The sequence below is a fragment of the Ursus americanus genome, chromosome 33, assembly GCF_024610735.1.
Source record: "Ursus americanus isolate L20-20 chromosome 33, mUrsAme1.1.p, whole genome shotgun sequence".
In the NCBI taxonomy this organism is placed as follows: domain Eukaryota; kingdom Metazoa; phylum Chordata; class Mammalia; order Carnivora; family Ursidae; genus Ursus; species Ursus americanus.
In genome coordinates this window covers 19,200,698-19,212,271 of record NC_142159.1, presented here as the reverse complement: position 1 = coordinate 19,212,271, position 11,574 = coordinate 19,200,698, and the positions used below count along the sequence as shown (strand labels likewise).

At 57.3% G+C, this 11,574-nt stretch overlaps 1 protein-coding gene across 2 annotated transcripts; it reads right to left on the bottom strand.

The window, feature by feature from the left end:
- Positions 1 to 7,650: 7,650 nt before the first annotated feature.
- Positions 7,651 to 11,467, bottom strand: CPLANE2 (ciliogenesis and planar polarity effector complex subunit 2). 2 transcript variants are annotated; one of them, XM_045804288.2, is made up of 6 exons: positions 11,364 to 11,467; positions 10,792 to 10,941; positions 9,613 to 9,765; positions 8,976 to 9,100; positions 8,591 to 8,727; positions 7,651 to 8,359 (listed from the first exon to the last, which is right to left on the bottom strand). In XM_045804288.2, exons 2-6 carry the CDS (start codon positions 10,901 to 10,903, stop codon positions 8,110 to 8,112), a joined length of 777 nt encoding a protein of 258 aa, XP_045660244.1. In that variant the 5' UTR covers positions 10,904 to 10,941; positions 11,364 to 11,467; the 3' UTR covers positions 7,651 to 8,109. The 2 variants fall into 2 exon arrangements, with proteins under 2 accessions (XP_045660244.1, XP_045660245.1); XM_045804289.2 differs by having other exon boundaries at positions 10,792 to 10,905; positions 11,364 to 11,458.
- Positions 11,468 to 11,574: the final 107 nt, after the last annotated feature.

The following is an 11,574-nucleotide window of genomic DNA, read 5'->3' as shown; positions in this document are numbered from 1 at the left end:
TAATGTATTAGTTTGTTCAGTAACTGTTAACTAACTGGGGCACCTGGGTGGCTCAGATGGTTGAGTGTCCATCTTTTGGTTTTGGCTCGGATCATGATCTCAGGGTCATGAGATAGAGCCCCACGTTGGGCTCTACACTCAGCAGAGAGTCTGCTTGAGATTCTCTCTCTCCGTCTGCCCCTCCCCCTTAAAATGAATAATCTTAAAAAACAAAAAAAAACTATTAACTGACTGCACACTGTTCTGCAGTAGGTACTGGATATGATGTGGTGAACAACCTGGACAAACCCAGGCCCTGATAGAATCACAATCTAGCTGGGGAGACAGAGGTCAAATGAATAAGCACAAATATGTAATTGTGAACAAGTCCTCTGAAGGAACGATGCTAAGTAGAGAGAGAATGGGGGGGCAGCATCCCACATGGTGGTGGTAGTGGCAGGGAGGATCAGTCTGTGCAAAGGCAGGGCTACTCTTTAGGGCACATGAGCTGAATACTGCACTATTCTAGAGGGCACCATTCACATCGACTTTGCTACCTCAATGTTCGCTTTCTGCTTTCTCGGTCCTCCCACATCTACTTAACTTAGAGCATCCCATAGGGCATAATACAAACCACTGGAAGGCTTTGAGGAGGGCAATGCATGATGTGACTTGTGTTTTCAAAAGATCACCTTGGCAGCTGAAAATGAATTAAGTAGGGCAAACACAGAAGCCGGGAGAACTTTGGGAGGCTACCACAGTGGTCCAGGCAAAACAATGTGGCTTGGACTGGCGGTGGGGTGGAAGAGGGAGCGGGGGTGGAGATGGAGACAAGCAAACAGATTCAGGAGCCATGGTTTGGTCTTTGGATGGTCTGGTGGATGGCTGGATGGATGGGTGAATGGACTGCTTCTCCCCTTCCTCCCTGTTACAAAGTTTTTTTCCTTGAGACCCTAAATGTGCCCAGTGTTTAATCTCACCAAACCTCGTATCATCCTGATATCAGGGGAGGGTGGAAAAGTAACCTAGGAGGAATGGGAAGGAGCCAGATATGGATCCTGGAATGATGGACTCCAAAATCTGGGCTCTTCCCAGCATGCCTTCTGGTCTCTGAGAACTCTGGGAAATGGAGTTCTGGACCTGGCAGGGAGAGCTGGGCATCACCTCCTCTTCCTGGAAGCCACTGAGGTCCTAGTGGTGGGCCAAGGGGATGCTCTTGCACTTCCAGTGCTCCAGGAAGGCCGTGGCTCAGAAGGACAGTTGCCAGATAGAGAAGTAGCCCAACCACAAGTGAGGGAGAGCACTGCTTTCCCTGCAGCCAGGCCGAGGTGTCCCAAACACCTACCCATTCCCTTGTTCTTGTCCCCAGCTCACCTTGCCATGGGGCAGATCTTGGAAATATTCCATGTGGCACGGGTGTTGCAGAGTGGGCACATGAGGAAGGCACCCTTATGGCCCAGATCTCTTCCCTGTGAGCAAAATGTGCCCATCCTGGGAGGGACTATTCTCAACCAGCTCATCTGACCCACCCAGCCCATCCCCCTGCCACCAGCTCCAGCCACTCATGGTGTGTTGGTGCCCATGGCGATAAGGCCAGAGATTAAAGACCAGGATGCCCACAAGGGCAGCAGGCAGGCTAGCAGCCAGGCTGTGCAAAAGCCTAAAGAGGTGACAAAGTCCATGACCCACCATCTCTGTACTTGACCCCAGCTCCCAGTCCCCACCCCCAGTGCCCGACTCACCTAGCCAAGGTAGATGGCCACCTTCTCCCCAAAATACTCTCAAACGAGGTACAGGGGTTGGTACTCGTGCCAGCATCTCCAGCAGGCCCAGTATGAGTACTGCGATTGGTGCGGGTTGGGGTCTGCACCAGGCACCTGATACCTGGGCAGTTCAAAGGGGCCCTGGGGAGATGAAAGGAGGGAGGGCTGCAGGGAAGTCCCAGAATTCCCTCCTGATGCCCCAGCAGCAGAAGAGAGCTGAGCTTGTGTCTTCTTCACTTCATGCAGTGGGAAGCCAGAAGCCGGGCAACAGCTGTATCTGTGCGTCTCTGCTCCCTATAGACTGCCACCTGCCAGAGAGAATCCTGAGGTCAGCTCCCTCCCCTTAAGGTCCCAGCTCCACCCTCCCCAGGCAGTCGCCTGGCTACCTCTACCTCTGTGTGTTGGAGAAGTTCGTGTCATGGGACTCACTGCCTAGGAATCGGTGAGCAGAGCAGGGGTCAGAAGCCCTCTGCCCAGTGGGAGACCGAACACAATGGCATTGCAGAGGCTAGTCTCTAGGCTGGGGACAGAGGGTGGAGACGTGCCAGTTGCTAAAGCCAGAGCTAGCCCATCTACCCACAAAGCTCAGCCTGGGCTGGTGTGTTCCAGCCAGATGAGCATCTGAGGGGGATTGAAGAGGTGGGCATCAGGCACCGGGAGCCGCTAGGACAGACTGGCTAAAGACCTAAAGTGAGTGATGCTGGAGTTGCCTCCCTGCCGAACAGAGGAGCAGAGGGCCCTACGCCCCGCGGGAGGCCCCGCCCCGCCTCGTGTGTGCTCCTGGAAGCCCTGCGGCTGCTTGGCCACGTGTTGCTGCAGGGGGCTGCACAGGCGCAGGCGCTCAGCGGCTCCTCTGAATGGTCCGAGGCCAGGTTGGGTCGGGCCTGGGGCACACGAGCAGGGTCGCCCGTACCTGGAGACCCTCCACACCCAGGCCAACCCCTCCCCGGCCCACTATTCAGTCTCAGTTCCTCCGCATGGAACCAGAGCCGCTCCCAGGGAACGCTTAGCTTGGCTAAGTGCTCAGCCCCAGCGCGGCGCTGGGAGGGACCGCGCTTCTGGGGGCCAGGGCCCCGAACCCCTTCCCTGGTGACTCCTGTTGGGGGTGACAGATCCCTTTTTGCGCGAGGGTCCTTTCGGCTTTCAAAAGCGCTTTGACGGGCGTTTTCTCGTTTGCAATTCAAACCCCCATTTTATAGACGTGGATAGACGCTGGGTGGGCCGGCGTCCTAGAGCAGTGGCTACTCTTTGCCAAGTGTCGGGCACCTCCAGTGTGTCAGGCCCTGGGCTGAGCGCTGTACACACTTGGCTCATTGAAGCATCACAGCCGATCCGGGGGACTGACACGACGGTAAAGCCCATTTTGTAGATGAGGTGCGGAAGTCGCTTGCGCAGCTCACAGAGCTTGCTTGGAGAGCCCGCGCGCTCAGCCTGGGTTCCGAGCAGGTCTCCACCGCGAGCGGGTTTCGCTGGAACTCACGCTGCGAGCGCCGCTGCGGGGGGCGTGGGGGTGCACAGCTGCTCTCTGGCAAGAGCACGAAGACTGTGCCATCGCGGGGGCTGGGGGGGGGGGTACATTTAGGAACGGTCTGCCTCACTTCCCTCCTCGGCGGGAGGGACTGAAGCCCGAATGAAAGGAAATGTTTTGCGCTTCAGCAAGAGGGATTGGGTTTGGTTCCAAGGAGGAACTGCCCTTTGCAAGCAATGGACGAGAGATGCCACGGAATTGCTCGCGGAGGAAGAGGGGATGTAAGAGAGGGACTGTCGGTTGGCTACTCTGACCTCGGGTGATGTGGGGCAAGAGTCCTGTCTGGCCCAAGTCCCACCGAGTTTGGTTTTCCCGCCGCGGGAAAGGTTGCCCCTGGATTTTGAGGCACAGATGCTGATGCCGGTCGCACAGAGACCAGGGCGCGTGGTCCAGGGCTTTGTCCTCGGTGCCATCGCCGCCGTCCTGGGGCAACAGGACGGGAGTGAGGGGGAGAGGAGCCGGGTGCAGTTGCAGGGGCCAGGAGTTTCTACATTCTGTGTCGCCCCAGCTGGGCTGCTCCTCCCTCTGTCCCCCAGCCTGCCCACCCCTGGCAGAATACGCAGTGTAGCAGACCATCTGCGACCCGACCGGTCTCCCTCATCTCCAGCCGCTCTCAGCCCCAGAGCGGCCACCACTACCGTGAGAACAACGTGGCAGATAACAGCCGACATTTACTGAGCCCTTCACTTGGTGCCTGGTGCAGCGCTGAACATCTTAAATACACACATTGACTTACAAGTCAAAGATGTGGGTGCCGTTATCTTCATTTTACACAGGAATTCAAGTGAATGGCCCAAGGTCCTGGCTCTCCTTCACCTTCCTTCTGTACCCCCTCCCTACCCCCAGCCTCAGTCTGTCATCTTTGCTCCCAGGATCCACCCCTATTTTCTAGAAGAGTTGAACGCCAGCTTCAGCTTCCCCCACCTCCACTGCCCCAGCCTCTGGGTCTGAGGTCACAGGAAGGGAAGAACCTCCCCCACCTACAGCTTGGCCCTCTGGGAATTTGGCTCCACTTGTCCTGTCCCCTGAGCCTCCTGCCTCCATCTGGGCACTTCCCCTCCCCACCAAGCCTGTGCCTGGCACATGGGGATCACAGCTGGCACCAGGCTGCCCAGGGAGTAAGAAGATCTGCAGCGAGAGGAAGCCCCACCCCCACCCTGGACGCAGCCTGGGCCCTGGGAGCCCACCCAGCAGCCTTTGCCGGTGGGGTCCCGCATCCCCTTCCTTATCCTGGGGACAGGTTCCTTGCCCGGGGTCCTCCCAGTTGCCCAGGTGCCCAGGAGGCCAGCCAGATTTGGCTGGCAGCAGGGAGGAACTTTTCACTGACAGCTCAGCATGGCCTGGGAAGGGAGAGGGGAGGAGAAAAAGGGAAGGAAAGGGAGGAAGGAGGTGCCAGCACTGCATTTCTCCCTCCTAAAGGCAGCTCCAGGCTTCTCAGCTGGAAAAGCTGGGAGGACCAGGAGAGGGCCTGTGAGGGGCTGGACCTCAAGACAGCATTAGGGGGTAGGGGGGATGGTTCAAGGGAGGGGAGTGCCTAGGGCTGAGAGCATCAGAGCTGCTTCCTGACTCTGCAGCCTTGAGCAAATGCCTGTCCCTCTCTGGACCTCAGTTTCTCTGTTCAGGCTGCTATAGCAGAATACCACAGACTGGTGGCTTATAAACAACAGAAATCTGTATCTCACAGCTCCGAAGGTGGCAAAGTCCAAGGTCAAGGCACCAGCAGGTCCTTGAGGACCCTCTTCCTAGTTTATAGCCTGCACTTCCTGCGTCTTCATTGGGTAGAAGGGGCTACAGAGCTCTGTGGGGTCTGTTTCATAAAAACACTAATAGCGTGCATAAGGCTCTGCCCTCAAGAGCTAATCACCTCCCAAAGGCCCCTAATACCGTCGCATTAGGGATTCAGATACCGTCGCATTAGGGATTCAGATTTCAAAGTATAAATTTGGGTCAGTCCACGGCACTCCCCATCTCTAGGGAAGGGGGTCTCCTTGAGAGGCCCCTTGAGAGGACTCCTTGAGAGGCTGTTTGGGGAAGAAAGAGGGGGCTGGTAAGTCCCGAGTCTGGGAAGATCGGCAGCAGGGTTGGGCCACAGCACAGCCCACCCCCACCCTCACCTCAGGAGAAGATGGTCCCTCTCCTACAGGCTTCCCTCCAGAGCCCCAAAGTTCAGTGGCTCCAGGGCCCTGAGCAGCAAACATGGCTACCCTTTTCCCAAAGGTCCTTCTAAGTCAGGGTCCACCCCTGAATGAGTCTGGGGCATAGTCACTACCCCTTCCTTCCAGGGAGCCTCAGGGCCCATGGAGGGGGTGGGGTGAGTGGAGAGGTATTTGCCTTTGAGCTGTTGTGGTCTAATGGTGGAATTTTTGGCACCAAAGTGGGGAGAAGGCAACTTCTTGGTGGCCTTGTGACACTTCACTGAAGCGGCCTCTGTCTCCGAGCCCTGAGAGGGGAGGGAGCTTTATCTGGAGCCCAGACCCTCTCCCTGGACAACACCTTCACGACCTGCCGCATAATTTGTGGTGTCCAGAGTTTCGATATGGCAACAGCAGACATTAAGCCGGGTGGGAAGGCCCCTCTGAGTGTGGGACCCTGTGGACTGCCCACATGGCAGGCCCACGAAGCTGGCCTGAATCCACACATGTGTGTCTACACATGCTCCTCACTTCTCCATGTGACCCTGCCCGGTCCCAGCCACTGGCCATTACAATAATGGTTCACAGTTCCTTCCTCCCTTGGGCTCCCAGTTCTGCACTACTGTGGAGCAGTGGGCTGAAATGGCATAGGGGCAGGGCTCGCAGGGGCTGAGAAAGTGGGGGCTGGGATGGCAGGCGGCTGGGCTCCAAGTCCCAGTCCCACCACCCTCCCCACCTTGTCCTTACACAGGAAAACAGCAAAGGGAATTGTTCACTTCTTGGTTTGGGGTGAAGGAGGGTGACAGGGTGATTCTCTGACTGGAGCAGGGCTAACCAGGAGAAAACTGGCCTGCTGGTGCAGAGCTGGTGCCCAAGAAGGGTGCAGAAGCTTCCTTTCCGGGGGAGCTTCAGGCCCAGAGATAACTGGCTGGACGTGGGGTAGCTGGTGCTCACAACACGGGCACCTGTAGCTGGGGGTGGGGGGGTCACAGGCCCAGAGGCTACCTTCACCGGGTCCCACTCCCAAGCGTTGCTGTTGCCTGCTGGGGTAAGGTCTACTCGAGCTAAGAACAGAGAAAAACGGGCTGAACCCACTGCCCGGGAGCAGAGCTGAAGCCTACAGTGGAAAGATGTATGGCCCAGGAGTGGAGCCGGCCTACCAGCTGTGCCACTGTGACGCATGGGGTCCTGCCCAGGGACATTCCTCCTCTGGGGTATGGGATAAGCTCAGATCTCAGCTCTGAACAGGAGCTGGGGGTAAGAAGGTGCTAAAATCAGTCCTTTAGGCCCTGGAAGGGGTGACAAACCCATGGGTAGTGGTGCCCAGGTGGCAGGCATGGTAAACGCCATGCAGGCAATCAGGGTGCCTGGGAGTGTGAGATGCCAGCAGGGGGTGTGTAAATGTGTGGAGTGCAGCATTTTAGAACAAGTGCTGGTATGTGATCATGCATGTTGAGGATGGGGTGTACAGAGCTGCTGGTGCTGACTTCTCAAGAGGGGGCTCCAAGGGTCAGCTGGCATTTGGGGTCACATACCTGCTCCCCCAGGCCCTTCCAGCTGGCTCAGACTCACGCCAGGCCTTGGCCCACCATCAGGGGGTGTCAGAACGCATAAAGGCCCTCTTCATCAGCACCACCCCCCCCCCTCGCCCCCGCCCTACTTTAGCCTTTCATCGGTGTCTGGAAGATGGGGCAGGGGTGAGACACAAGAATGCGCAAGCTCACTCACTTTCCTGCGCCTGCCCTTGCTGGCTTTCCCCAAGGCGGAGCTGCCCAACAGGGCAACTCACTCTGACCCCACCTGGCCCAGTCCCTGGCGCTGTGTAGTGAGCTTTCTGATTCCCCAGGTTGGTGGGGCCCCTGTCCTAAGCCTAGCCTGACACCTTCATGATGGAGAAAGGTACTGCACAGAGAGGGCCTACCTCCTGAACATGATGGTGGACTACATTTCCCAGCATGCCCTGCAGCTCCGTGTAACCATGTGACTATGTGTTGGCCAATGGAAGGTGGGCAGAAGTAAAGCACACTGCCAGAGGCCAGGCCCATGGAAACCTCCTGGGTAACCTTCCACTTGCATTCATTCCCAGTCCGCCTACTGATGTTGATGTCCCAGGGCAAACCGGGAAGCCATGTGTCAAAGACCTCAGATTCAGGGTCTCTGCATGAGTTCATTCAGCAGAGCCCCCAGACCCACCTTTCACTTCCACCTGCAGTGAGACAGAGCAAGGAAAAAACTTCCAAAGAGTTAAGCCACCGTGATTTCAGGGTTTATCTGGTACAGCAGATGGTGTTACCTCAACTAATATAGGCTCTTGATTGAAGTCACTTGAGGTCCAGGGCCTGGCTGGGACACCCCCTCTTCCCAGTCACCCTCACTGGGTGCTGCAGAAAGGGGGAGGACAGCAGGCCGTTGGAGAAGCTTGAGCCCTGGGGCCCTGCCCCTACAGTTCCTCAGCTTTCAGAGCCTAGACGCCCCAGGTCAGAGGGAGAAGGCCAGGGGGCATCCAGATGCCCTCAGCCCACTGACCCACAGAGCCTTGTGCCCCCATCTCACTGCCATGAATTCTGCAAGGAAGGTACTGCTGGGGCACCATCCTCACGACAGGCCCCTCTGGCCGGTCCTCAGGATGAGATCAATATTCCTGCCTCAGCCTGAGGACCTGGGTGCTGCCCTCTGCCTTGGGTCAGCTGAGGGTTGGCAGTAGGGATCAGCTGGGGGTGTTCTCGGAGGTGTTGGGGAGCAGGCCAGCTGCCACCTGGTCCTGGTGCCACAGCTGTTCCGCCAGGCCATTGAGCACGTGGGCAATGTCGGCCAGCCCAGCCCGCCCATCCAGTGTGCGCCCATCTGCCAGCCGCCGCCCCGGCACACTCTTCACCCGCAGGAGGGGCAGGTCCCAGGCCTGCCGGAAGGCTGTGAGGTCCCGCTCGGGCACATCTGTGTGCATGTACTGGTCAAATCTGGTGGAGGGTCAAGGAGCCTGGCCGGGTGCCTCTGCTTACCGCCTCATCACACCCAGCCTTAGCCCTCCTCCCTGGGCTGGTGGCGGGGGAAGAGGGCCCCTGCTGCCTTTAAGATAAAGTCCATGGGACTAGACCCCACAGCTGGGCAGAGGCAGTGTCCCTGATCCCCTTGCTCCATGCCTTGCCAAGTGTGGCCTCTGACTGTCCTAGGGGCCACCCAAAGGATACTTGGAGCCGATGACCATCCTGACAACACCAGGGGCCTCGCCTGCTACTCGGGCCAGCTGTCCAGGGAGGTCTTCAAAGGAGGCACGGTCGGTGAAGGAGAACAGGAAGAGGAAAGCATCTGTTTTCTCCTTGCAAGCCTGGGGATGGAGAGGCTGATGTGAGGGTTGTAACCACAGGCCCTGAGAAGTCTCAGCTCACTCCCCCCTTCCAAAGGCCCAGTCCCCACTGCCAGCTCAGAGCTCTCCCACCTGGGGCAGCACCCTCAGCCCATGCCCAAATCTGGCTCCTGCAGACCAGGCAGGCTGGGCTCAGGCACTCCGACTCAGAAGCCCACCTCGGACAACCAGCTCCTCCCGGACCCTCCCAGGCCCACCGGCCTGCTCACCGGCAGCATGTGATCGAACTTTTTGAGTGCAGACTCCCCACAGTCCCAGAACTCAAAGCGGAACATGACAACACGGTCGCTGGCCTGCAGCTTGGCTGGCCAAAATACCACGGTGGTCTGGATGCCTGGGGAGGGTCAGCCATTCAGCATGGGGAAGGCAGGGTGGAGAGGGGTAGGGGACCAGGAAGGAATAGGAAGAAGACATGTCTTTGGTGGGTCAGCAGCCTGAGAGGGAAGGTGTAGTCGCTGACCTGGGAGAATTCTCAGTCTGATGGGAGAAATCGACCTGCCCTAGGTGAGCCTCCAGTCTGCTGGGGAGATGCCTAGCCCTAGCCATGACAAAGCAGTTTCACTTGTACGTATAGGGAGTCCCGAAGGTACTGGATACTGGACGATGTTGCAACCTGCTGGCCAGTGGAAGGAAATAAGAAAGGAGGAGTGGTGCTCCCTGAGCACCTCTCTTGGGCCAGCTCAGTACTATCTCTAGTACTTTGGGCTTGGTACTATTATCTCTGCTGAACAGAGGAGCCAGTGTAGGCTCCGAGAAGTGAAGTGACTTTCCAAGGTTGCAGAGTAAATGGTGGGACAAGGGCCAGTCTCTCTCCACCCCAAGAAAGGCCTCCCTGGCTGGACTCACCAGTGGTCTCATGGTGTACCACGGGTACCTCTAGGCCAGCCAGCTTGGCCACCAGGGCCGTCTTGCCCACGCCACTCTTCCCAGACACGAAGATCTTGTAGCTGGCCGTGTCAATGGCTACAGGTGGGGGCAGCACTGGTCGCTCCAGCAGCCCTGGGACAAGAAGGGAGCCAAGTGGGTCAAGAGGTCAACCTGCACTTGTCCCATCAGACCCATCAACTCTAAGAGCTTTTTAGTGCCAGCCTTCCATGGTTCTCTACGCTCATTACAGAGACCTGAGACACAAGCAGGGTCACTGGATGAGCTCTGCTAAGAAAACCTGTGCTCTGTGAGCTGCACCAAGGCCCACTCCAAATAACACCGAATTACTTCTATTTAAAGTTTGATGCATGAGATTGTTTTTATTGAGACTATAATCACATGTTTCTAGATTTCCCATGTGTAAAGGCAAGGTTTTTCCTAAGTCTTTCCTCGGTGGAGAAATATCAGCAAAAATATTCTCAATTACTATAAATAAACTCAGTAGAATCAATATATCAAGATCTTTATGAACGTTTTTAATTTGAAAACAATTTTTAAATTATGATACATCCATAGGCTTAGGACCTGAAAGTCCTAAGTTGTGGGTTGCCCTCTCATTCTCTGGTCTTAAACCTTCTGGTGCTTTGCTTCTGGCCGGAGCTGAGCCCCCACAGCAGATGCAGGCTCCTATGCTGACCTGTCAGCCCAACCCTGGGTGAGTTGGCTTCATCCTGGGAAACATGAATGTCTTGTCTTAGAGACAGCAGGATCTAGAAGAGGCTTGCCTCTACTTACACAGGCTGAATCTTGGAGAAGTCTGTAAGGTGTACTACTGTTGAGGGTAATTGGGAGTCTGTTGTATAATGTGCCCAGCAGAGGGCCTGGCACGGGGTGAGAACTCAATCAACAGCCTCTCTGGTGACTGTGGTTCTTGGCAGGGTTTCGGCTGTTTCCATGTTCCTGGCTCTGATGATGGAATTAGCTCTAAGGTGATTCGGGGGTGGGGGTCCCAGGGATAGGGCTTCCAGGGGTCCCCAAGGCTGAGGGGTGCAGCAAAGCAAGCCCTTACCCCCCTACTTCTTTGCTTCCCCCCAGGGAACAACAGGTGACACTGTTCTCACCAGAGAGTAACAGGCGACAGGCTTGGGGGGCACTTACCAAACACCCGTCTGCGGTTCTTGCGGAGGATGCAGGCCAGGTACTGCTTGCCCTCTGCGCTCTCGTGCCAGTCTGGAACAATCACCGAGCCCGGGGCGGGTGGTCTGGCCATGGCTGGGCGCCCGGACGGGGTAGGGAGATGGCAGAATGCTGAGTAGGGGATGGGAGACGGCAATTGTCCCGAGCTGGACCCTGTGATCCCTCTCAACCTGCTCTCTGACTCTCCCTCGGAACCCCAGCTCCCTCCTTGGGGTGGGGGCCGGGGGCGGAGGCGGGGGATCAGTTATGGCACCCTACCCTTATCCACATTATTGATATTGGAGCCTGAACATCTTTTCACAGTCCTGGGGAGTTACACAATCCCCGTCTCCCTTTTATTACCCAGAAGGAGCAATCCCATAGTTTCTTCTTCCCCATATTGCTCCCTAAGGAATACTTATCCCATTATTGCCCCGGGGGGCATTTACACAGCCCTCCCCTCCCTTGTCATCTCGGGGCAGGGCGGGGGGCGGTGTTACACAGCCCTGCTTCTCCTCTGCCTCGATCCCGACTTCTTGGGCCACCCCCCTCACCATCAGCAGGTCCGGTCGCCGAGTGGGCCCGGGCGGAGCTTGTCCCTTTAAAAGCCCAGCCCGCGCTCCCGCCGCCCAGCCCGCTCGGGTTGCTTCCGCCCGGCTTGCATCCGGCTTCGGAGCCCGCCGCACGCCCAGGCGCCGGTGCTTGAAGCGCATGTGCGGAGGCTGTTGTCAGGGAAACGCCAGGGGAGGGGCTGGCCCCTCTTAA